General features: G+C 35.5%; 1 protein-coding gene across 1 annotated transcript; it reads left to right on the top strand.

Moving 5' to 3' along the window:
• The first annotated feature begins 1,813 nt into the window (after window positions 1–1,813).
• TERB2 (telomere repeat binding bouquet formation protein 2) lies at window positions 1,814–17,617 on the top strand. The gene is made up of 7 exons (XM_026518407.2): window positions 1,814–1,877; window positions 1,992–2,073; window positions 2,825–2,964; window positions 4,679–4,740; window positions 7,903–7,988; window positions 14,076–14,164; window positions 17,475–17,617. Exons 1-7 carry the CDS (start codon window positions 1,814–1,816, stop codon window positions 17,615–17,617), a joined length of 666 nt encoding a protein of 221 aa, XP_026374192.1.
• The last annotated feature ends 9,449 nt before the right edge of the window (window positions 17,618–27,066 follow it).

The following is a 27,066-nucleotide window of genomic DNA, read 5'->3' on the forward strand; positions in this document are numbered from 1 at the left end:
GCAAGAGTTTCTCAGGTATATATCTAATAAATGCCGGCACTTCAGTATGTACATCTTCAAGTAAATAATGCTGAATTGTTGGTCAAGGTGACTATGCCAATTTACATTCCTACAGTTCCCATTAATCTATGTTTTTAGCAATTCAATTATTATCAGTACAGTGGGTACATAATGGTATCTCATAGTTTAAGTTTGCATTTCCCTAATTACCCTTATGGCTGAGCATCTTTTTTATAAGTTTATTGGCCATTTAAATTTCTTCTATGAAATGTCTATTCAGCTGTTTGCCCATATTTTCTATTATGTTGTCTTTTATTGATTCATAGAGTTACTTATGTGCTCTAGATACCAATACTTTGTTGATTACTCATACTGCAAATATCTTCTCCTACTGGTTAATACTTGTGTCTGTTAAAAAGTTATTCTCTACTCAGAGGCCCGAGAGGTATTCTCCCGTTTTATTCATATGTTTTAAAGTTTTGCCTTTCATATTTAAGTGCTTAATAGTTCAGTCAAGTAGGAAGTAACAAGTATACGTTAGCATGCACCTAACATAATTACAATATATATATAAAGCAAAAATTAACAAGAAATCAATAAATCCACAAAGGAGATTTTAATACGCTTCTTTCAGTAACTGATAGAAAAATCTGACAATATGATCAAAACACTTGACCTAATAAACATGCAGAATGCTGCGTCCAACACTCAGAATATCCAACAGCTGCAAAATATTCTTTGCAAACACACACATAACACTGACCATATACTTCCATCATAAAGGAAATTTCAACACATTTTAAAAGATTAAAATCATATAGGCCATATTCTTTGACCTTAATGTATTTAAACCAGCAATCATTAACAACAAAATAATGGCGTAATCACGTGTTTGGAATTTTTAAATTAAACACAGTTTTAAGAAAATTTATAGCCTTATATGCACATATTAGAAAATAGAATGAAAGTCACTCATCTCTTTGAAGAAATTAATAAAACAGCAATTAAAGACCAAGGAAATCATAAGAACAGAAATTAATGATATAGAAAATACATTAAAGAGTATCAACAAAGCCAGAAGTTTGTTCTATGAAAAGACTAATAAAATTGACAAACCTCTGGTGCAACTAAGAAATAAAATGGCACAAAAAACTAATAACAGAAATGGAAAAGGAACTATTGTTACAGAGCCTGCAGACATTAAAAAAGATAAAGTTTTACGACCTTTATATGAATATTTTTGAAGTTTTAGATTAAATGGACCCAACACCAGAAAAATACAGCTTATCAAAACCGATGTAAGGGGGTAGGTGGTGGGTGGTGGAAAAAAGAAAAGCACAATTTTGAAAAAAACAAATTTCAACACTGGTGAAATTTGTATTAAAGAATTATTTTTAAGTGTGATAATGGTATTCTGGTTTTGTCTTTCTAAAGGCCTCATCTTTTGGAGATTCTAATTGAAACATTTATAAATGAAATGATAAAATGAGTTTGGCTTCAAAATAATACCTGATGCCACAGAGCCTGCGACCATGCCTGTAACAACAGCACAATAACTTTAACACTGAGGTTTAAAACTCACAAGCATGACTGGCCCTTCTCCGCCGTATCAGGGGAAAGATGAGAGGCTTCTCCACAAACCCACGCTTCCGTCAGCTCTCTGGTAGTGACCAGACTCTTCTTCCTTTAGCCTCAGGCTTTTCCCGCCCATTACTCTGAGAACCAATCATCGAGCTTGGCTTCGCACCTCAGACCAATCAGCGATCCCCGTTAGCCCCCCTTCCCCCACACCCCCGTGTGAGGGCCGATCGCCATGTTTCAAGGGCAGCGGGGTTGGTTCTGCGGCAGCGTCGGCCGAGAACTGAGGCAGTTCTGGGGTAGGCAGCTGGGTGGAAGGCGCGGGTGAGGTGGTGGGCAGAGCATCTCTCTTCTCTATAGTCCTTTGGTCCCAGGGTACTTGATAAGCTCACCTTGTGCTCTTGTCTCCGCAGTGGCCGAAGGAGGTTCGATCAGTGACCCAAGGGCCGCCGACTTCTTGTTCAGCTGTGATGCCTCCCACCCAGACACGCTGAGGTACCTGAAGGCCACCTGGCAGTGCCTCTTGGGTCATGATGATCCAGGAGCTGAAGATGGAAGTCGCAGTCACTAAGAAATATTGATGATAGCAATAGACGGGAAAGGAGCACGTTTTCAGCTCTAGATGGGAAGGGGGGAGGGATATAAACAACCTTTCTCTTCGCCTTTCTGCCACAATGACATGGCCTCCTACCAGGTCCACGAGTCTTCCCGAGTTCCAGTCGTGTGTTTCTAGCTGTCTCTCCCACATCTCTACGTGGTGCCTTGAAGGCCCATCACATACATGTGTTTCAACCAAATCTCCTGACTGCCCCTTCACCCCTGCCCCAGGTCCTGTGTTCTCAAACTTAAAAGCCTAGCAGTTTCTTGTGAATAACAACCCCACTCCCATTAATCAGGCGGTGGCTAAACACCACAGTAAATGTACCATGTAGCCCTGTGAATGTTCTTGGCACTCACTGCTACTATCTTCCTACACAAGGTCATGACCTCTTGCTGGAATCACAGTAGCTTGCAGAGAGGTTCCTCTGCCTCCAATCTGCCCACCTGAGATCCTCCTTCACATTACGATTACAAACCAGAGGTCTAATCACCACCCTGACTGCCCCCTCCCCACTCCCTTATTCCCCAGTGTCCTGATTGCCTATAGATAATTATCCCTGCTTCTGCTCACTTATTCTTTCTTTTGAAAGGTTGAATACATTCTTGTTTATTTTATAACCTAAAATATTTCCTTTCTTTCTTCTAGAATATATCAGAGCCTTGATTACATAGAAGATAATGCTACAGTTTTTCACGCCTACTATCTCTCTGCAGTAGCTAATACTGAAATAAAAAATTCCGTCGCTTTAGGTCATTTCATTCTTCCTCCTGCGTGCTTGCAAAAAGGTTAGCAAAAATCATTTATCCAATCTCTGTTAGCCAAATCCAGCTAGGTTTCCCAACTTGACTGATCTTTGTTCTCAGTCAGATTGCCTTGGGTGTATATTTTAGCATTGTTTATTGCTCACTCACACATTCACTAAACTCCTATGTGTCAGGTTTCAACCAAGGTGCTGGGGATTCAGTGGTGAATAAGACAAAAAGCAGATCTTGCCCTCACAGTGCTCCTTGGCTAGAATCCAATATTTACTGGTTTTGTTATTAAATAGTCTGACATGTGAACATTTAATAAATGTTTGCTAGTTTTGAATCTCTTCATGATTATAATGAAATTTTAAGACTCATTTTAATAATGAACCTATATATTTGTATTGTTCTGTATACATTGGGGTGCCTGGGTGGCTCAGTTGGTTAAGCATCTGACTCTTGATTTTTGGCTCAGGTCATGAGCTCAGGGTTGTGAGATTGAGGCATGTGTTGGGGGCTCCACACTCAGTGCAGAGTCTGTTTGATAATCCCTCTCCTTCTCCCTCTGCCGCATACGCGCTCTCTCTCACTCTAAAATAAATAAATACATCTTTAAAAAATAATAGATAAAATTTTGAAAGATCTGTTTTAAATGAAAACACGCTTCTTTTTAAGAATAAAAAGTATACATTATTATCCACCTAGACCACTATTGTCTAGTAGAAGTGTGAGATACAAATGTGAACCACATACTAATTTTAAATTTTCTAGTATAAATAAGAAATCTATGAATAAAAATAAGTGAAATTAATTTTTTAAAGATTTATTTGTTTTTAGAGATTGAAGGAGCCCAAGCAAAGGGAGGGGCAGAGGGAGAGGGTAAGAATCTCAAGCAGACTCCCCACTGGATCTCATGACCCTGAGATCATGACCTGAACTGAAATCAGGAGTTGAAAGCTTAACCAAGCCACTCAGGCACCCCATGTGAAATTAATTTTAAGAATACATTTTATTTAACCTAATATATCTGAAATATCCTTCAATATATAACCAATATAAAAATTATTGAGATACTTGCATTCTTTTTTTTGATGCTAAATCTTTGAAATCCAGTGTTTATTTTATACTCACAGCACATTACACTTTGGACTAGCCCCATTTCAATATGGTGCCTATATATAGCTAATCCAGTGGCTACAATATTGGACAACATAGGTCTAGAGGAGTGTTACCTTTTTGTCCTCAACTGGGCTACTGTGGAAGCTTTTGAGATCATTAAGGATGATGACATAGTCCTTTGACATGCTGAGCGTTGTTAGAATTCCTATAGTACTATGGCCGCTAGACATGTTTCTCTTCCACTCCTCTTTTACCAAATTATTGAATTATTGAGGACCTCTACTCTACAAATTTAGGAATTCTATGCCTATAATTTTGACTGGACAATTTTCTTTATTAATGGCTGGCCTAAAGACAGATATCTAATGAAGGCATAAATTCTGCAGAAAAAATTTACAACAGTGGTTCTCATAATGCTTTGGAATCATCTGGGGAGGTTGTTAGAAATGCAAATTCCTGAGCTCCTCCTCAGTCTTCTGATTCAATAAGAATTTGCATTTTAAACAAGCATCTTAGGTGAGTTTGATGCAAGTGGAATAACACTGGTGTAGAAATTTCAGACTACAAGTAAACTTCAGAAAATTCTACAAACTTAGTTTAAAAAATAATATTGGATTTGTTTTTCTTACCACAGAAATAAGAAGAAAACTTGGTAGTTTTATTTGGGAACAAGACCAACATATTCTGATAGAGAAGGTAAGAATAAATTAAAGTATTTGGTGAGAATCTACAGTTTCAAAAATTTTTGAAGGCAATGTAATCTGAAAAATGTTTACTTGTGACATGTTAACACCAGTGATCCCAGTTATGTAATTTAAAGGGCATGGTTTTATTGAACATTATGTACTCTGATATTGTTTTCACACTAGTACACTGATAAATTTGAGATATTTTCATATGAATAAAATCATTCATGTAAAAAACTTGAAAATTTGATTCTATTATTAATTAGGGGAATAATAGGTGCACAATATTTACCAGTTTTTTACTGCCAGCATAGATTCCGATTTACTTATTCCTGTGTTGTGTCATTTGTTTAATGTTTTGAATAATACCCCTCAATAAATGTGTACAATACTGAAAATTGACTATTTTATAGCTTTTGCTATTCTGCCTCAAATTTTTTTTTTAAAGATTTTATTTATTTATTCAACAGAGATAGAGACAGCCAGCGAGAGAGGGAACACAAGCAGGGGGAGTGGGAGAGGAAGAAGCAGGCTCCTAGCAGAAGAGCCTGATGTGGGGCTCGATTCCATAACGCCAGGATCACGCCCTGAGCCGAAGGTAGATGCTTAACCGCTGTGCCACCCAGGCGCCCCTGCCTCAAATTTGTCAATGCTTTTGACTTACTTTAAAATTTATGCACTGCCAAATTTGAGATAATTTGAGCATCAAAAAGAATGACAATAATGAATTATAGTACATTAAATTTAAAAGAATCCATGATTCGATAGTGATACCCCAGAAGCATAAAGAAAGAAAAAAAAAAAAGAACAGAAGGAAGGCAGGAAAGAAGGTGAGAAGAGGAAAGAAAGGAAGGCAAGAAGGAGGGTTGGAAAGAAGGAAAGGAAAGGTGGGATAAGGGAAATTTTCCTTATAAAATAGCAACTAAATAGAAAACCCCATTTTACCATCCCCAATAAAATAATTGATTTAGGCAGGGTCACTAATGGATGTTAAAACCTGTTCTCAAATTATCACCCTTCATGTTACTTATTAGTTACAAAGGTAAGCAATGTGCCTTCACAGTAGGGAGGTCTGGTGGACACCACCTTAACCAACTGGTCAAATTTAGCATCACCCAAATTGGAAGAACCTCTCATTATGTTCAGCTGGATGTGATATAATAAAAAGCATACAATGTTATCTATATAGTGTTCTTGTTCAAAATGCTTAACCTGATTAACACTCAGACAATTCCAGAATGTGAGACATATCACATTAGACTCTTTAAAACAATATCATAAAAAACAAAAACAGAAAAAGCAGGAATTCTGTTCTAGATCAAGAGACATAACAACCAAATATGATGCATAAACCTTGATTGGGTTCTGGATATTTTTTAAATAAAAAGTGAAAAAGACATGGTGAGAACAATTGGGAAAATTTAAATATGAATTATTTGGTGATATTGAATTAATGTTAATTTTCTTAATTGTGATGGTATTACAAAGATAAAAGAATGCTTTTTAAAGAAAATGCAAGCTAAAGATTAAGGAGTAAAATGCCATATCTGCAAATCTTTTCAAGTGGTCCAGCAAAAAATAAAAAATGAGAGAAGGCAATCAGAGTAATAAAAATGTCAACATGTTATGAATCTAGGTGAAAGGTATATAGTACTTACCATATTATTCCCTAACATTTCAGAGTTTGAAAATTTTCAAAATAAACAGGGAGAAAATATTTTTATGTCTGAAGCCAAGCAATTAACTTACACATTTTGTATTTCTTTCATTAATCCGTTTTTTTTTCCTCCCAAGTTGTCATCATCTAAAATCATAGTTATTTTAGTATCTTTGGCTATGTTGTACTAAGGACTAAAATATCTAATCCTTGGCTTGCCATAGTGTTTTCAGGGATGTGAGTGGTGATCGAATGGTTATTTAACAATAATTATTGGATATGAAGAACTTTAGAGCTAAAAAGCTCCTTAAAGCCCATTAATTTAATCATTCAGTTTTGGAAATGAGAGAACTGGGGTAAAGAGAAGGTAAAAACCTGTTTTAGTTCACATAGTAGGCATTAGCAAAATGGAACCAAATTTTCTCAGCTCCAAACTAATCCAATATTTCTTCTATGAAAAAATTAGTAGAACTTGCCTGTAGTGACGACTGACTCTAGAAAGTATATGATTTTATGATAAATGATTTTGTTCTTTCAAAATATTGATTGGTATTAGCCAATTATAATAATGTAACATAGAATATATAAGTAGAAAGTACTTCATTGAATGGCAACAACAAGGGTAAATCTGGCAAGTAATTTGGTGAACATTATTATTGTTTGGAGTGGATTTGTAATCTAAACAGAGAAATTTCCTAATGGCATATTAAGTAATTACATTATGTGACAGGTACCAGTATCTGAGTCACTTTCACATAATCTTTTTTTTTTTTTTTTTTTTTAAAGATTTTATTTATTTATTCGACAGAGACAGAGACAGCCAGCGAGAGAGGGAACACAAGCAGGGGGAGTGGGAGAGGAAGAAGCAGGCTCATAGCGGAGGAGCCTGATGTGGGGCTTGATCCCAGATCGCCGGGATCACGCCCTGAGCCGAAGGCAGACGCTTAACCGCTGTGCCACCCAGGCGCCCCTCACATAATCTTTTTGAAAAGCTAAATATACATTTTGTTCTTTCGTAACTTCATAGCTAAATACTCCATTTTAATTTTGAAGGGGAAATATAATTTGTTCAGCTTACTTTCTACTTTTTGATTTGTAACTCAAGGGAGCCTAGGAATTTTCAAGTCAAGGATTTTAAGAAAGTTTAAATTAATAAAAATTTTTTGTTTCCTTATCTTTTAAAAACTAAAGAGTAACATGGCCACATTAGGGAAAATGTCAAAAATTGAAAAGAGAACAAAATTAGCCCAAATTTTACAACCTAATACAACCACAGCTGATATTTTAAAAATACATAGCTGCATTACATAGCCTTAAAAACAAATAGTATAATCGTGTATGTGTGCAAAGTATTGTAAGTTTTTGCCACCAAACTAGATTGAATGGACCTAAGTGTATACATATTTTTATGACTCTTGATATATATTGCCAATTTACTTTGTTTTTTTAAAAAACATTTGATTGGATCATTGATGTGCTGATTTTTAAAAATGTGATTTCTTTTGCTATCCCCAGCATGATGAAATAGCACCAAATGAAATAAAAGCCCTTGGGGAAAGCAGTGAACTAGCAACAGATCAGGAAAAAGAATTATCCAAAAGGTATTGAATTCATACACTTCTTTGATATTCAATTCAATGTAGGCATCTTTGAACACTAACTGTGTTTATCTCACTTAATTTTCACAGTCTTCTTACATAATTGATATCATTATCACCATTGCTGTTTTACAGCAAAAGAGATCTAGGATTAGATATATTAATTTGCCCAAAGTCATATAAACTAAGTGGGGAGAAGTTGGATTTGAACTGGGTCAGTCTAATTCCAGAGCCAACCACCATGATGGACTATCCTTGCACAAAAGAAATAAGAATTTGTGTATATTGTGATTACTGTTACATTGTTTTTTAAACAAGGAGATACATGAAATACGAGCAGTAATTTTATTAGGATTGCAAGTTCTGAGTGATTTCCTCCTTTCCTTTCCAAATTGTTTAAAATGTGTTTACTTTGGATTAAGAAATTAAATTTAAAAAGACAGACAATCATGGACTTACCATTATGTTAGAGCCAATCTATAAGAGGCCCCCTTTGTTTTAGAGTTATTCATTATCTAGTCTTAATTCCATATGTTCTAATTCCATGGTTGTCAAATACCCATAGGGAGTACTGGCTATTCAAAGGTCTGGTATTTGGCTGCTGAAATAAAAATGATCACATAGTAGCTGTCTCTCTTCAATATAAAAATAATGGGTTTACTTTATATAGGTTTTTCAATTTTAAGTTTTTCTTCCATAGTTTTTTTCTTACATCTTTGGTACCTACCATTTAGTTGTTATAATTTGAAGTTAGTTATCTAATTTACACAAAGTTGTGTATTTAATTAAGTATAGTAAACTATTGTTTCATGGTCCTGTGACTTCCAGATATTCTACCACTTAAGTTAGAGAATCCATATTTTAAGTCTTGGGATCTCTATGTATAGCACTCCTTTGAACTTGTTATGCTTTTTTGAGATAAGAAACTGGTAAAAAGAGGAAGAAAAGTAAGAATAGGAGAGGTAAGACCATGAAGATATTCTTAAGGGATTAATGAAGGAAAGAATAATTATCCTAAGTGACCTTGTAAGAGAAGGCTGGGAAATAGAAAATAAAAAGTAACTCCCAGTGATTCACCTGACTAGGAAAGATATCAGATACATAAGTTCTTTAAGAAATAGTTGCCCTGCAAAACATGGAAGCCATCAGGGAAAAGTTTGATTAAGTGCGACTACCAAAAGTATTTTAAACTTGTACATGGCAATAAAAACACCATAAACTAAGTCAAAAGAAAAATATACACTTGGAAAAACATCTGACAAAAACTAGTTTAGAATACAAAGGGGGCTTACAAATTTGGGGAAAATATGTCCAATCCAATAATAATAACAACCGATAAAGGATATGAATAGATCCTAGGTACGCATCTAACCTAGAGCCTTTTCTTTTTAGAACCACCAGAGGGTGCAGTATGAACATAGATAAAATAAACTTTGCCCTTAGGAAAAGGGTTTGTTTTGTTGGCATACTACTAATGATATCGAACAGTAGGTGATGAACCAGTTATTAAACACTTGCTAAATGTAAGACACTTGTAAGCTTATCAGTTCATTTGATTCTCATAACTTTGTATGATAGATAAATGCTATTAGCCCCATTTCACCATTGAGGAAACAGGTTCAGAGAGCTGTCACCCAACATCATCATTACATAGTGAAGCTGAATTTGAAGCTAAGTCTAGCCGATCCAGAATCCAAACTCGTAATTACTATGCTTTTTCCACTTCCCAATATGTTCCCAAAATCTTCTGAAAATTGCATGAATTTAATTATTCTGTTATAAACATAATGCATGTAATTTGTCAAAATAGAAAACAAATTTTAAATTATAAGCAACCCCACCACTTAGAGATAACTACCATCAACATGAGTACATTTCTTGCTATAGTTATATACAAAAATTCTTGTTTTAATGTGTATTTTTCTTTGATTACTAATGGCTTTGAACCTTTTTGAATTTATTAGCATTTTATATTTCTTTTCTGTGGTTTGTTTTTATCCTTTCTCCCTTTTTTATTGGGGGTCTCACTGTTTGTCTTATCAACTTGTCTGGCATCTTAATATAACAGCTATATTATCATTTTGCCAATTTGTTACATTATATCCTCAGTTTGTTGTCTGGCTTATACTTTTTTAGAAATAGAAGTTTAAAATTTCTGCATCATTAAATTGATCTCTTTTCCTTTATAATTTCTTCTATTGCTTTTATGTTCAGAAAAGTTCTTTCCCATTCAGAGATCAAATCAGTTTTAAATTCTGAAAATATTTATTTTGATATATGGTAATAGGTGAAGATCTAAATTGATTTTGTTTTGCAAATAAGAAATTTCCACTGTTTTTTTTTTTGAGTAATATATCTATATCCAACTGATATGTCATTTCCCTTTGTCATGTTATTTTTATGTATATGGAGATCTGTTTTTAGACTATTTGTTTTATTCTGCTAATCTGTGGACCTATTTTTATATCAGTACAATATTCTTTTAAGTTATTTAACTTCATTTACGTATTTTAATACCTGACAAGGCAAGTCCCAAACTCATTTACTCTCCTTTTAAAAATCTTTTCCTTAATTCTTCATGCCTACATATTATTTTTCTATTTTCAAATTTTAATTAATCAAAATCCAACATGTACAAAAGGGGATACATGAAAATACTAATCCCTAGTGAGCCAGTTTCCCTCCCAGAAACAACCAATTCATATAAGTATTTTTCTTACAAATAGTGATAGACTATAAGCCCTGTTCAGTCCCTTGCCTTTTTTCACTCAGTAATTTACCTTGGAGATCATTCCATATTATTACATAAAGAGCTTTTTCATTTTGTACTGTTTCATTTTGTATTGTATAGTGTTCCACTATGTGGATTTAATGATTTAATTTAATTATTTGATTTATTTTTTTGTTGCTTATTTTAATGGACTTTTAGGTAATTTCTAATTTGTTATTAAAAACAATGCTTCAGTGAATGATTATGTAATGTCATTTTGTGTGTGTATCTGTAGGGTAATTTTTAGGAGATCAAAAGGCATGTAGATTTGTATCCTTGATACGTCTTATCAAATTGCCTTCCCTACATGTTAAACCAATTTATGCTCCTACTGGCTGTGTATAAAAGTGCCTTTTCCAGCTAGGGCAACCAAACGTCCAGGTTTGCTTAGAACTGTCGTGATTTTAACACTGAAAAGTCCCACGTCCTGAGAAATCCCTTAATCTAGGGTAAACTGGGGATGGTTAGTCATCTCACTTCCCCTATACCTTCTCCAACACAGAGTACTATCATATATTTTGGTCTTTGATAATCTGATAGGTATAAAATGGTATCTTAGTCTAGTTTTGTTTGAATTGCTATTACGATGAATGAGGTTGAGTGTCTTCAGGTGTTTGAGAACCGCTTATATCTCCTTTTCTGTGAACTGTTTGTTCATATCCTTTGCACATTTTTCTATTGATTGAGTTTTGCTTTTATTTTTTGATAAGAACCCTTTACATTTTAGGAGAATTACTTCATTGTGAAATAACTTACAATTAATTCTTAGCCTATTGTCTTTTGACTTTAAAAAATGTTGGATTTTGTCATGCAAATATGTTTTACTGTATACATTCATGCTTATTAACATTTTCTTTAATGGCTTTCAGGTTTTGTGTTGTACTTAGGGAAGGCTTCCTACTCCTAAGATTATTATCATTATTATTTTTTGCTATGGTTTCTTCTTAATCATTTATTTTTCAATTTAAATCTGTGACACATTTGTAATATGTCTTGGTGTAAGATGTGAGGTGGGGATCCACTTTATTTTTTTCTCTTTCCTCCAGATAGCTATCTTGTGGCTATTGATTAAATAATTTATTAATAATTTATTAATAATTAATAAAACGATTAATAACTAAAAATAATTTATCTCCCCCCCACCCCATCTTAAAATGCCACCTTTATCATAGATTAGATCCCTGTAAGTATTTGGGTCTATTTCTGCAATTTATATTTTTATATTTCATTCATTTATCACGCAACAGCACCACTCTGTTTTAGTTATTTATAAAATGATTTAATATCTAGTGCTAGTTTTTCCTCTTTACTCTTTTTCAAATTTTCTTAGCTATTCTTTCTGGTTTATTTTTCAATCTGAATTTTAGAGCCACCTTGTTCATATATTTTTAAGGAATTACTGTTGTTCTTTCTGGTGACATTACAAAAAATGTATAGATTAACTTAGGGAGACTATCTCTGATACTGAATCTTCCTATCTGAGAAAATGGTATTTTTTCCCCCACTTGTTCAGATTTTCTTTTGTGGCCCTTAAAGAACATTTTCATATTTTCTTCATATAAATCTTATATGTCTTTTAAGATTATTGCTAGGGTTTTTTTTCCCATTCTATTATAAATTTGGTCTGCCTCCTATTAGATCTTCCAACAAGTTGTTGCTCAGGTAAATTTTAGAATTTTTTTTTCTTAACCTCTAAAATCCCTGTTGAGAATTGTGTTATATTTGAGAAGAACTGATGACTTTATAATTTTTAATATTCCTACCCAGGAGAATGTATTTTGTTTTTCTTTATTTTCCTTTTCTATATCTCAGTAAAGTTTCCTATTTTTCTGCATGTAGAATCACAAAATTCTTGTTATGGTTATTTCTAGATTTTTATGAATTTTGTTGCTATTGTGGATGGGATCATTTTTTCCATTTTATTTTTATTTATTTATTTTTTATTTATTTATTAATTTATTTATTTATTATTTTTATTAGTTATTGCTATTGCTGTTATATAGGAAAGTTATTGATTTAGGGATATTTGTCTTATAACTACCCACTTGGAATCTTTAAGATTCTATAAATATTTCTTTTGGCTTTTCAGGGTACACAATCATATCAGTTGTTTATATGAAAGATTGCTTCTTCCTTTTTACTAGATATCACTTCCATTTCTTTCTCTACCCTCCCGCATCTCATTGCTTAGCCAGAAATTTTAGAGCCATAATAAATAACAATAATGGTTATCCTTTTTTAGTCCCTGACTCTTCTGGAAACACTATTTTGCTTTATTTGAAGGATCTTATCCTAACTGAGCTGTAGTTTCTTTTAGAAGAGTTCAGATGAAATCTAATTTTTAAAATTGAAAATAAAGCTTTGACTATCACTAACGATAATTTTAGATTTTTTTAAGGAAAATAATAAATTAAGGATGACCCCAACTTTTAATTATTGAGGTTTTTATTTTCATATAATTCTGTTATCCATTGGTTATACTTTAGGTCTAAATATAGCAAACATTGTTATTTGCTGCAGTTAGAAAACAGAATATTTTAGTTGCAAACTACTTAGCTCTTAAAAGTTAGAATATAATTAATTATACTACACAACTACACTCAGAATACTTTAACTTTTTTTCTTTTTAACTCAGAAGTCACTTCAGAATCTTAGTGTACTTCATGATTTTCCCAGATTTCATTTTTTATTTAAAGTATTGAAGTACTTGGGACACCTGGGTGGCTGTCGGTTAAGCGTCTGCCTTTGGCTCAGGTCATGATCCCCAGTCCTGGGATTGAGCCCCACATCAGGCTCCCTGCTCAGCGGGGAGTCTGCTTCTCCCTCTGCCTGCTGCTCCCCCTGCTTGTGCTCTCTCTCTCTCTCTCTGACAAATAAATAAATAAAATCTTTAAAAAAAATAAAGTATTGAAGTACTAGTTAACAGAGTTCCAATTATTTAAACACTGAATAACAAAAAATGCTGTGATTATTTAAAGTAGAGCCCACTATACTTTCTTTGGCATATTTAAGATTACATATGTATATATGCATTTTATCTAATTATAAAGTATTATTGGATTATTTTGCTTTTAAGAATATTGAGAAAAAGGCTTATGCCTCTACACACACAAAAAATATATTTTGTGAAGTGGCCAAGAAAACTGAAAATATCTGTATAGGAACTTGTATTACTTAGAAGAACAAAAGAAGTCCACACTTAACATTTTCACCCGGTAAGACTGAAGTCTGCTCAAGAGCAAATAGATTACTATTGCCTGGAATAATTTCTCAGGAAAAAACAAATATAAATATGACTTTCTGTATGTTTCATTTTATAGCACAGAAAAGCATTTTATAAGGACTCCAGTTACAGAAAAACAGATGTACTTCCCTCTTCAGAATTATCCAGTGAACAACATGGTAACAGGTAATTTAAAATAAAATAAAATTTAGAGAAAACCCAAGTAGGGAAGAAACAAAAGAATATTTTGCACAGTAAAGCAGTTGTTGTCCTAGCCTAGCCAGTAAAGCCCCCTCTGTTATACGTGCTAAAAGAGGAGATATCACTTGCATTAAATAAATCCGCAGAATTGACCTAGAGAGAGGTCCCATATTTTCTGTTAAAACATTCGTCTATTGGTAGCATGAATACACATCCCTGTTTACACAAGACAGTCCCAGTTTATGTCTGTTGCCCTGGCATCAGCTTTTTCCTCTCAGATGTCCCAATTTGGAAGATAAATTACACGGAAACTCTAATCATAGTTTCCTTTGAGAAGCTGATGAAACATAGACCCCTTTCCCTAGCATACACACACACAACATAACACGCCAACTTTACATATAATTTAAAGAGGTTTGCAGGTGTCCACGGACTCTATATTTGGGTTTTCTGGTGCCTGACATAAAGACAAGACAGCTTACTACATGAGAGGATGGAACCAAGGGAACCAGGTGAAAGTGGCCATTGGGATTTGGATAGTAGTGCGGTGAGGTCATATATTTAGATACTTTGATCTGGGTAGTATTCAGTAGGGTCATTGATCATTTTAAAAATAGAGGTTCTTAAAAAATTGTGTTTAAAACACAGCAACTTAAAAGATACAGGTTTTTGAAATTTCATTTTAAAAATCATTTGTATATTTATCACATTTTCTTTATCAGTGTCAAAACTAACTTTTGCAACTAGTCCACAAATCCCTAGATGTCTTCTCTCCTAGTACTATTCCTTCTTACCGCTTAGTCTAGCCATTTGTTTCATTATTTTTTTTTCTTCTGTTCATAGCCTTTAGAAAAGCACTTTAAAAAGGAACTTTTAATGTGTTGTTTGAGGCTGGGTCTTGGAGACATCAAAGAAAACTGCTGTTTTCTCTTGTGTGTCACTGTTGTGACAGCAGAGAAGTCAAATCTGGGGTTCTTAGGAGCCACTGTGGGCTGCAAAGAACAATGAACTAAGTAGAAGTACTTTAGTTCTAATATCGGGAGCAGCAATTGCTACCCTGATTTAACCCTAGGCTTAAACATTCAGATAAAAATTAGGTAACCCTTAAACCATGGTTGTGGCATATCACTGATATTGATTTTGTGTCAGGCAACTCTATCACCAGATTCTAAATGTCTCATGTTCATTTGGACTTCCCAAGTGTTTGATAACATATTTTAAAAATCAATGATAAATATTAAAATCAGCCATACAATAAAGACAAATGCTTAGATTTGGACATGGAACAATGCTGCTCTGTTTCATTGCTGTCTGACTATTCAAAAGTCATGACAGTGTTGTATTAAAAACAAACTAAAAAAGAACTATAAAAATAATCATTGGTCAGAATTTTTAAAGAAAATTTCAAATTGTGATAACCTTTTGTTAATTTTATTGATAGAACCATAGTAAAATTTGCTAATCTTTTTATTTGCTTATTTTCTTTCCTTATATTTCTACATTAAAGTTTTATTTTTTGTTTGTTTGTTTGTTTGTTTGTTTGTTTTAAGTAACCTCCACACCCAACATTGGGCTCCAACTCAGGCCCTGAGATCAAGAGTCACATATTCTTCTGCCTGAGCCAGCCAGGTGCCCCTACATTAAAATTTTTAAAAATTTTAAATAGCACTTTCTTGGAAGAAAGGTTCAGTCTTTAGAGATGATTCTTTGGCTTTAATTTTGATGTGAAATGACAAGTACTTCTTCCTTTTTTTTTTTTTATCATGCCCATCTGCTTATACAGGAAGGAATTAACTTCTTGTTGGAGTATAGTGAGTGACAGTTCTAATTTAGGCAGTGGTAGCAATTTCTGTGACTGTAACTTCACTGTCTCTTCCTCAGAATGGATTGGGTTCAGTTCAATGAATGTTAAGTCTTTTAAAATAGAGCGAATTTGATTTTAGGTTACAGAAAATACAAGTTGGAACTATGCCCTAGAACCTGTGGCCCCAAGTTGTTACAACCAAAAATATCTTTAGAGCCAAATGTGCCATAAAATATCAAGGGATTTTTTTGGGGTCTGTCTTTATTTGTTTTTTTGCTTTAGACTGGAATTAAATTATTTTAGTCTGGTATCACTAGTTATCACCCATGATAAGAAGTTCTGATTGATAGCTACATGTGTGACTAATTTTAAAAATTAATAATTGTAAATATCGTACACTCAGATAAGCAATTGCTATCAAGGTAATATTGCTTAAAGTCATTGAGTTGTTAAACTCTCTATATTCTAGGTTTTTTTAATATATTCTTATCAATTTCAGATTATTAATGGCATCAAAGTTAATCACACCCATAACTTCTGTTGACTAATCAGTAATATGATTTTCCTTATTTTTTTTTAAAGATTTTATTTATTTATTTGAAAGAGGGCCTGGGGGGTGGGGGTTGAGGGCCAGAGGGAGAGGGAGAAGCAGACCCCACCCCCCACCCCTGCTGATCGGGGAGCCCAATGTGGGATTCAATCCCAGAACCCTAGGATCGTGACCTGAGCCAAAGGCAGATGCTTAGCCGACTGAGCCCCCCCAGGCCCCCCTTTCCTTAATTTCTTATTAAAGAACGTTATCCCTGTGTTAGCAGGGCAGGAAAGTGTTCCCTGCTCTACTATTGAAGATGAGCTATTTGTGCTGTTAGTAGCTACTTGGATAGATAGTTCTAAGTGATTACACTCTAAGCCAGACACACTTCCCAGTTATTTTGGTCTAAGTACTTTATGTTTTATCCCCAACCAGGGCATTACACTCTCAGTAGTCAAAGTGGATAATCAAATATTTGTGTTTTAAAAGGAGGTAGAAGGGGCTCCTGGGTGGTTCAGTTAGTTAAGTGTCCAGTTCTTGGTTTTAGCTCAGGTCATGATCTCAGGTCCTAGGATCGAGCCCCAAGTCAGGCTCTGCGCTCAGCGTGGAGTCTGCTGGAGATTGTCTCCCTCTCCACCTGCTCCTCCCCTGCTCACACTCTCTCTCTAAAGTAAATAAATAAAATCTTTGAAAAATGAATGAATGAATGAATAAATAAATAAATAAGTAAAAGAATAAATAAATAAAATAGGTAGAATGTTGCAGGGAGTGGGGAGTTGGGAAGGAGGGTGTTCCCTGGTAGTTATCAAATTTAATGGAAAATCTTCTCCCTGGCCTTATTTCTTCTTTTTACTTCTTTCTAAAAACATTCTTTAGAAATAAATAAATAATAAATAAAAGATACTGAAAAATAGATAGTATGATAGTATTTCAAATATGTATTTTTTTTTATTTTGTAGGTTATATATCAATTGATGCCATGAAGAAATTCCTTGGGGAGCTACATGACTTTATTCCTGGAAGCTCAGGATATTTGGCATACCATGTTCAAAATGAAATCAACATGTCTGCTATAAAAAACAAATTGAAGAGAAAGTGTTAAGTTGTCTTTATATCTAGGCACTTATTTTTTCTAAAATATTACCAAAGATATGCATAATTTTACATTCTCCCCTTTGGGACAGGGGGTTGGGGAAATAGGGGAGAATTCTGTTTCTTTCTCAAAATATGTCTTTAGGAAATTCAGAATCATTCTGGCTCCATGATTTGACATTTGGGCTGGATTTTTTTCCCCAGCTTGTAATGTTATGTCCGCAAATCCTGAGTACACAGTTGTTATGGAGTAACTGTCATTGAAACACTTCATAACAAGTCTCAGTGTCTGTCTCTCTCTCTCTCTCTGTCAGATGCTCTTTTGGTTTTAACATTCTATTAATTATATATGTTTTTCTAGGTTCGATGCTGTGAATACTAAGTTTAATGATTCTGTTCATCTTATTTTGATTTAAAAAATTACAGTGTTATCGTTGAGTTTGGAATTACTGTTTCTGGCTTGAAAAATATGGAGTAAAACATTTTAATGATTCAGACTTCATGTGTGAACAGTTCCTGATAACATGTACCAGAAGTGATTTAATGTAAACAATGCTATATCATCTGAAATGAGCCCTCAAGTCACCTTAGAATCACAGTGCTGGAAAGAACCTTAGAGAACAATGAGGAAGTGAGGCCTTGAGAGGGTGTCTTGCCTAGGGTGACTAATTGGGGGCCAAATAAGGACTAGAACATGACTGTCTTGGTTTTCCAAAGTTAATTCCTCCCCACTGTCTCACATGGTATATGCTGTAGCCTGTTTCAGATATAATTGATAGCAGATCTTCAAAGGGGACCAGAAACCAGCCAACATGCTTGGCTTATTTTTTATTTTTTATTTATTTATTTATTTTTTTAAAAGATTTTATTTATTTATTCGACAGAGATAGAGACAGCCAGCGAGAGAGGGAACACAAGCAGGGGGAGTGGGAGAGGAAGAAGCAGGCTCCTAGTGGAAGAGCCTGATGTGGGGCTCGATCCCAGAACGCCGGGATCACGCCCTGAGCCGAAGGCAGACGCTTAACCGCTGTGCCACCCAGGCGCCCCTTGGCTTATTTTTTAAATAAATATTTCAAGACAGCAACTTCTTATCTTTATTCATATGGTCATGCTATATAGAATATGGTGGATTTATTACTTTATATACATGATATATTTTTTGTGAAGCTATCATCTTTTTAAAACTGTCTCTTCTGAACTTGTAAATTAAAAAAAAACTAAACAGGGGCGCCTGGGTGGCACAGCGGTTAAGCGTCTGCCTTCGGCTCAGGGCGTGGTCCTGGCGTTATGGGATCGAGCCCCACATCAGGCTCCTCTGCTATGAGCCTGCTTCTTCGTCTCCCACTCCCCCTGCTTGTGTTCCCTCTCTGGCTGGCTGTCTCTATCTCTGTCGAATAAATAAATAAAATCTTTAAAAAAAAAAAAACTAAACAAAATGTTAATGACGTTTTCCTGAAACATATTAAATATTATCTCTCCTGAACACTTTTTCTCAGTCACATTAAATTGTTTCTTACATAGAAACCAAGCCTGTCTGTAAATCTTAAATTAACTATTAAAGGGATTAAGTGAATTTACACTAAGTTGTGTACATTGGGATTTCTTGGAAATGTTCAAGTATTGTTCTGATAGTGTTAATATAGTAAATAAAAAACTACAGCCTCAGTGATTCCCAAACAAAAGTAATTATATCTTTAGTAGTATAGAAAAGGCCAGATGCAACGCATATCCTTGAAATACTACCAGCAGCAAAAAAATCAGTTGATAAAGTAAGCCTTTCAGGAATTAAAAACATATAAACAAATAAAATAGGCAAAGATAAAGTGTTTTGTTAAAAATCGATGGTCTTAATGGGAAGTGAAAGGAAGTATGATTTTACTTATTGCTCACTTAAGCCACTTCTTTTTATTTGCCTAGTATAGCTGACGGATATTGCCTCTGGCTCCCATCTTATAAAAATGCTCTCCCCACTTCAGAACTTTTGGCTATTTCTTTACCCTTTTGCAAATGTGTCTCCTCTGATGCTTTTCACTGTTAGACATAGTCATTCCTCATACTGCTTAATTTAGTGTATAGTTCTTAGTTCATCTTATTTCTTTCATCCTTTGTGACCAGATTATTTTTCTCTAGCTTTTGGTAGGGTTTTGTGACATTAGATAATTTATGAGTTATTGGCAGAGTCTGCTAGTTTTTTTTCTGAATGTAGGGAGCCCAGCTATGCTGGATGCTTGAGCCCAGGACCCTGGGATCAGGACCTGAGCCCAAGGCAGATGCAAAACTGTCTGAGCCACCCATGCGCCCACCTTAAATATTGTATAAATTTAATGGAATAGCCATTTTTTTTCTTTTTAACAGCTTTATTAAGATATAATCACATACCATACAATTCATCCATTTAATAGGTGTAATTCAATGGTTTTTAGTATCACAACAGAGTTGTGCTACTACCACCACGATATGATTAAGAACATTTTTACCACCTCAGAAAAATTTTTACCCACTAGTAGTAACTGCCCATGCCCCCCAACCCCCACCCCCAGGCAACTACTCATCTACTTTCTGTCTCCATAGATTTGCCCATTCTGGACAGTTTTTGTGTATGGAATCATAAAAACATGCTCTTTGGTGACTGGCTTCTTTCACTTAGCTTAATGTATTCAGAGTTCATCCATGTTCTATCATGTATCAATACTTCATTTCTTCTTATTGCCAAGCAGTATTCCATTGTTTGGATAATACTATACTTTATTTATCTGTTCATCAGTTGATGGACACTTAAGTTGTTTCTACTTTTTTGGCTATATGAATAATGGTGCTATGAACGTTTCCTGTACAGTATTTGTGTGAATGTATGTTTCTGCTTCTCTTTGGTATATAAAAGTGGACTTGCTGGATCATGTGGTAACTGTGCTTAACATTTTGAAGACTGCCAAACTGCTTTCCAAAGTGGCTGCATCATTTATCCAACAGCAATGTAGAAGGGTTCCAATTTGTCCACATCCTCACCAACATATGTTATTATCTTTTTTTTTTTAAATATACCCATCTTAGTGGATGTGAAGTTGTATCTCATTGTGCTTTTGATTTGCATTTCCCTTATGGCTAATGATCTTGAACATTTTTTTTGCATGCTTATTGGCTATTTTTATATCTTCTTTGGAGGAATGTCTAATTGTTGGAGGAGGTCATCAAGAGGATGTGACCACTGATTGACCCGCAACCTGGACCCAGGCAAGTGGAGGCTCCTCATCCCTTCCTGAGTCCCTGAAATGTGTGTTCTGCTCACTGTTTCCCACAGTGAGAGCTATTTTCAAGGATGCAGACTTGAGAGAGCAATGTGGTGTAAAGACCATCTGGTTGATATATATACTGAACTCAGTTAAAGCCTCTATAGAAATATTTAAGATTCTGTTGGGTGGGTGCAGATATCTACTCATCTTGCAACTGCCCAATACAAGCTTTGTATGTAAGTGCCCTTGCTTATTCAACTGTCACCTACCAATCTGGAATGGTCTGCCTCTTTCTTCAGCCTTTCTTTGCCCTCTGTGTATGGGGCCAGTTACAGATTTCACCTGCAAAGCTCCTGAATTTGCAAATCAACATCTATTCAAGTTCTTTGCCCATTTTTAGTTTGGGCTGTCTTTTTATTGTTGAGTTGTAATAGTTTTGAATATATTCTGGATATAAGTCCCTTATCATATATATGATTTATAAATATTTCCTCCCATTTTATGGGTTGTCTTTCAGTGCCTTGATGGCATTGTTTGCAGCACAAAAGTTTTTAATTTTGATGAAGCCCAGTTTTTATATATATATTTTTTGGTTTTGTATCTCAGAAGTCTTTGCCTAACCCAAGATCATGAAGATTTTGGCTATGTTTTCTTCTAAGATTTTTATAGTTTTAATTCTTATATTTAGGTCTGTGATTCATTTTGAGTTAATTTTTGTATATGGTATGAGGTAAGAGTACAAATTCATTCTTTTTCATGTGGATATCTAGTTGTTGCAATACCATTTGTTGAAAAGACTATTTTTCCCCCACAGATTTGTCTTAGCAGGAATAACCATTTTACTTTTCTGATTATGTGTGATGTGTTCTTATGAAAAATTAAACAGCATATAAATAAATAATATAAAAAGTAAAGGTCCCTTAAAATGTCACCTTCAAAGATAATGATTGTTAATACTATAAATAAGTGGTCTGAAATAATTGATCTCTAAGGGACCTTCCAGACCTATGAGTCTATCATATTTTACTAGGTACAAATTATTCCCAGAAAAACTATTTAGCACAAATTTCTATTTAGTATGAGTGATTTGCTAAAGTACTCAAATGAAAGGCCTAGTGGCCCACTGACATATCTATCATCCTGTTACTACTATATACCAGAAGAACACACTAGAAGCTATTAACAATATATTAAAATATATAAACCTTTCCTGGAGTATCTTAGCTGTTTTTTTTTTTCTATTTACTTTGCATGCTGCAGTATGTCAAAGCAAACATACTCATAAATGACATCTGGACTCATATCTTCTGCCCTAGAGAGGGTATCACATCTTAGTAGCAGTATAAAGGAGTGGCTAAGAGCACAGAGTCAAACTGTCTTGTTTTAAATTCCAATATAGCGCTTTTCTAGTTGAGTGATCTTAGACCAGTTACTTAACCTGTCTGTGGTAAATGCGGCTCATAATGCCAAAATCATAGGGAAATTATGAGGATTAAGGAAGTGCTACATGTAAAGTACTTAGAACAACACCTGACACTTAGTAAGTGCTCAATGAAAAAGTTATGTAGTTTCATTATTATTATTACTAGCATATTCTAGTACTATACTAACATATCTAGTATATACATATCTAGTATATCTAGTATTATTACAGGCATATTTAGTACTTCCTAAACTCAACTTGGGGTTACTGGATATGGAGGAATTAAGTAGACTTAGGGAGCTCTGTATTCTTTCCTGTAATTCACAAAGACCTAATAACTTTGCTCAAATGAGAGGGGAAATAGGCAAATACAGAATTATAGTGAGATATTTTTAATATACCTCTCAGTAATTCACAGAAAGCAAACCAGATCATTAAGGATATAGATTTAGATATACAAACCAATGAACTTGACTTAATTGATGCATACAGAACACCACACCCAACAATTACTATTGTTAATTTAAAAAAACATGCACAGAATATTTAAATAAATTGACCATGTTCTGGAGAACTATTCCTGCATCACAAATTACCCATAAATGTAGAGCTTAAACATAGCAATTTATTATTATCTCTCAAGGTTCTGTAGATTGACTGGGCTCAGATGGGTAGTTTTCACTTGGTGTGTCCAATGTGATTACAGTCAGAAACAGCTGAGAGTAGAGTCATCTGAAGTCTTGACTAGATATCCAAGATAACTAGTCACATGTGCTGGCGCCTGGATGCTCTTTGGCCTTTCCTTCTCTTCTCAAGGTATTTCATCCTCCAGGGTCTTTCCACATGGCTCAAGTCTTTCACAGCATGGTTGTCTCAGGGTAGTCACTTCTTACATGGCAGCCATCCTCCAAGAAGCTGGGAGCAAAAGCTGCAAGGCTATTTTTTCTTGGTTAGTTACAGGGCCTGCCTAGATTCCAGGGGATGGAAACTTAGATTTTCCCCCTTTGATGGGGAAGTTGCATAGTCACATAGCAAAAGAGCATGAGGCATTGGAGATATGTTTGTGGCCATCTTTGGAAAATATAATCTGCTACAGACCATATACTGGGTCATAAGGCACGTCTCAACAAATTTCAAAGAACTGAAATATTCAAAATATGTTCTCTAACCACAGTGCAATTAGGCAAGAAATCAATAAAAAATAATAACTAGAAAATCCCCATATCTAAATATTAAGAGCTATACTTCTAAAAAACACATGCATTAAAAAAATCACAATGGAAATTATAAAATATTTTAAACTACATGATAGTAAAATAAAAAAGTTGTGGGATGCTGCCAAAGCCATACTTTAGTAAATTATATAATATTAAATAGATACTTGAGATAAGAATAAAGGCTAAAAATCAATGAGCTAATAAGCATCCATTTCAAGAAACTAGGGGGAAATTTGACAAAAAAAAATTAATAACAGAAATAATGTAGATAAGAGGAGAAATTAATGAAATAGGAAACAAATTTATAATAGAAAGGAACAACATCAAAAAATTGTTTCTTTGAAAAGATTAATATAATGGATATATCTCTAACAAGACTGGTCAAGGAAAAGAGAAAGAAGTACCTATAATGAATATCAGAAATGAAAAGAGGAATACATCTCAGATCCTGAATTATTTTTTAAAGATTTTATTTATTTATTTGTGAGAGAGTGAGAGAGAGAGAGAGAGAGAGAGAGAGAGCGCGCGCATGGGGGAGGGGAGGCAGAGGGAGAGGGAGAAGAAGACTCCCGCCTGAGCAGGGAGCCCAATGTGGGGCTCAACCCCAGGACCCTGGGATCATGACCTGAGCCAAAAGCAGACGCTTAACTGACTGAACCACCCAGGCTTCCCTCAGATGCTAAATTAAAAACTTAAGGTTTTTGACCAGATCCATGCCAATAAGTTTGAAGATTTAAATGAACTGTCTAAATTCCTAGGAAATATATCTTACTAAAACTGATACAAAAAAAAAGGAAATCTGAATAGCCCTCTAACTATTAAAAAAACAATGAATTTATAATATAAAAAGCTTCCTACAGTCCCACAGGTTACTAGCATTGTGATCTGAGCAAGTCATGTAACCTATTTCCCTATCCGAGAAATGAAGATAGTAACATAATGTCATAGGTAATACTGTTTTTTAAAAAAGACTATTTATTTATCTGAGAGATGGGGGGTGGGCGGGAAGGGGCAGAGGGAGAGGAAGAGAGAATCCCAAGTGGACTCTGCTACGTGCAGAGCCAGACATAGGGCTCAATCTCACGAGGATCTCCCGCCCCCCACCCCAGATCACCACGTGCGCTGAAACCAACAGTCTGATGCCTAACTGACTACACCACTCAGATGCCCCTGTCATAGGTAATACTGTGAAGATTAAATGAGATAATACCTGTCAAAGCGCTTTGCACATGGCCTAGCAGTTGCCACATGCTCAATGTATGCTAGCCACTATTAGTCTCCTTTACAGCTTTGTGTGTGTGTCACTGAGTACAGAAACGCGTGTTCTTCAGGCACTCTTGTACGCATGCTCTGAAACGTAGAGCATGGTCTGGTTTTTTCTCTGAAATAAAAGTGCTTAGAGGCAATAGATGTATCTGAAATTTAAAAATAAAATGGAAAGTACATCTAGCCTTACATCGGAAACTGGGGATGTACTGTATGGTGACTAACATAATATAATAAAAAATCATTAAAAAAAAAAAGAAAAAAAATGGAAAGTAAATCAGTCTTCTGCTTAAATCAGATTCTCTCTGCTTTCCTTTTGTACACCGGCTCTAATGCCAGTCTTGGAATTTCTCCCGCTGCTGTTGGTGCAATTTTTGTATGTGTACAGAACTACCTACACACCTCCAGGCAAGAATCCCGACTTCAGTAATTGGGAAAGGCTATGGCAACTTGTCATTTCCACTACAACCTAGTCAATTGCTGTTTCCCTTCTTCCATCACCCCTGCAGGGGGGCTGATTTCCCAGGCTGGCGTCTGATTTCCTGTGTTGACTGCTCCCTTCATCTCCAGGGCGTGCGGTACTGGCTAGACAGAATATTGCCCACGTCTCCTGTGTTACATAAAGTTCTTTCCAGCTTATCTGATCTCTTTTCATCCTTTCCCTGTCACTCTGGGGCTCTGCTCAAATCTGGTTGTTTAACATTCTTCAGGAGAGTCTAATTTCCTTGATCAGAGGGCTCTTCATTCCTCCAGTCCCTGCCTCTGCCACCATGAGTGTGTGACATGAACCTATCTCGCTTCCTTTTGGAATTCCCAGCTTCACTTGGCAAGCCCTTCTTCCTGGCATTGTCTTCTTCAACAAGGGTGCCTGCCAGCTCTGGAGCCCTCACCCCTCTCATGGGATTTCCTCCTCGCCACCCTACTGTGATTTCTTCCACCCTGCTCTTATCTTCAGAGTCCATTTCATTTCCTTGTCCTAATGAGTCTCTTCACCACACCTCCTCTGTATTATGTTTCTTCCTCATTTGTCAGATTTTTAAAAGCTGTTTTCTTCCCTCCTTCCATTCCTACTTGTCCAAGTCCTATTCTAACTTCAAGCATCATCTCAAGGATAAGTCTGAATGAAGCTTCTTTTTCGAGTCCCTCTTCTTGCCCCTCTCCTACCAGGCCTCTTTATTCCACTTACAGCACTGAGGCTACTCAACCGGAAGTTACAATTATTTGTGTATACCTATCAAAGGCCCCGTACTAGTCAGGGACTTGAGGGCAAGGATATTTCTTACTCATCTGTGCAGCTCCCATAGTACCCAGCACAATGCCTGGGGCATGGGAGTTGTTCAAGAAATATTTGTTGAACTGAGTCTGTGAGCATGAGACCCCGGAGGACAAAGGCAAGTATTTCCCCCAGTGTCCAGGCTGGGACCAACAGTGCTGTGATGGGCTTCACTGTTGATGAGGAAACCAGCTGTATGGACCTAGGGGTGTCAGATAAAACAGAGGCTTCCATAACACATGTTTACCAATCTTGTAAAGATTCATTCATTTATTCAACAAACATTTATTGATGACTAGGTGCTTAAATGTGCTGCAAAAAGAGATGACTAGGAGTAGGACAAATGCCCTCGAGGCTTCTGTAATCCAGCTGGGGAGTCTGAAACATAACAACTGAGTGTAAGGCAAAGTGAAATAAAACGCTGTAACACCGGCACATTCTCTGACAGCACTAGCCCTCGATTTCAGGAGGGGAAAGAAGAGGCATATTGGAATAGATGAGGATGGTTCAGAAGAAGGGTGGCTTTGTTTTTTCTAGTGGACTCCTAGCATTGGCAAGACAATAAGGCCTCTGAACTTCCGGCCCACCCCCTCAAAATCCTGCATCTGATGGGAGTGGGAGGTAGAGTGGGAAGGAGGAAACAAGACAAGTTCCTCTAGACCTGTGCTGTCTAATACGTAGCCACCAGCCAGATGGAGCTATAGAGCACTTAAAATGTGGCTAGTCTGGGCATGCCTGGGTGGTTCAGTCAGTTAAGCATCTGACTCTTGATTTCAGCTCAGGTCATGATCTCTCAAGGTCGTGGGATCAAGCCCCACATTCGGCTCTGTGCTCAGTGTGGAGTCTGCTTGGGATGCTCTCTCCTCTCCCTCTGCCTACCCCCCCACTCTGCTTGTGTGCTCTCCCTTTCTCTCTCAAATAAATAAATAAATAAAATCTTTTTTAAAAATGTGACCAGTCTGAATCGAGATGTACATATATGTAAAAAATGCTCTGGTTTGTGAACACAGGACAAAAAATATAGTTTTTACATTGGTTACACATTAAAAA

The sequence above is a fragment of the Ursus arctos genome, unplaced genomic scaffold, assembly GCF_023065955.2.
Source record: "Ursus arctos isolate Adak ecotype North America unplaced genomic scaffold, UrsArc2.0 scaffold_36, whole genome shotgun sequence".
Taxonomy (NCBI): Eukaryota; Metazoa; Chordata; class Mammalia; order Carnivora; family Ursidae; genus Ursus; species Ursus arctos.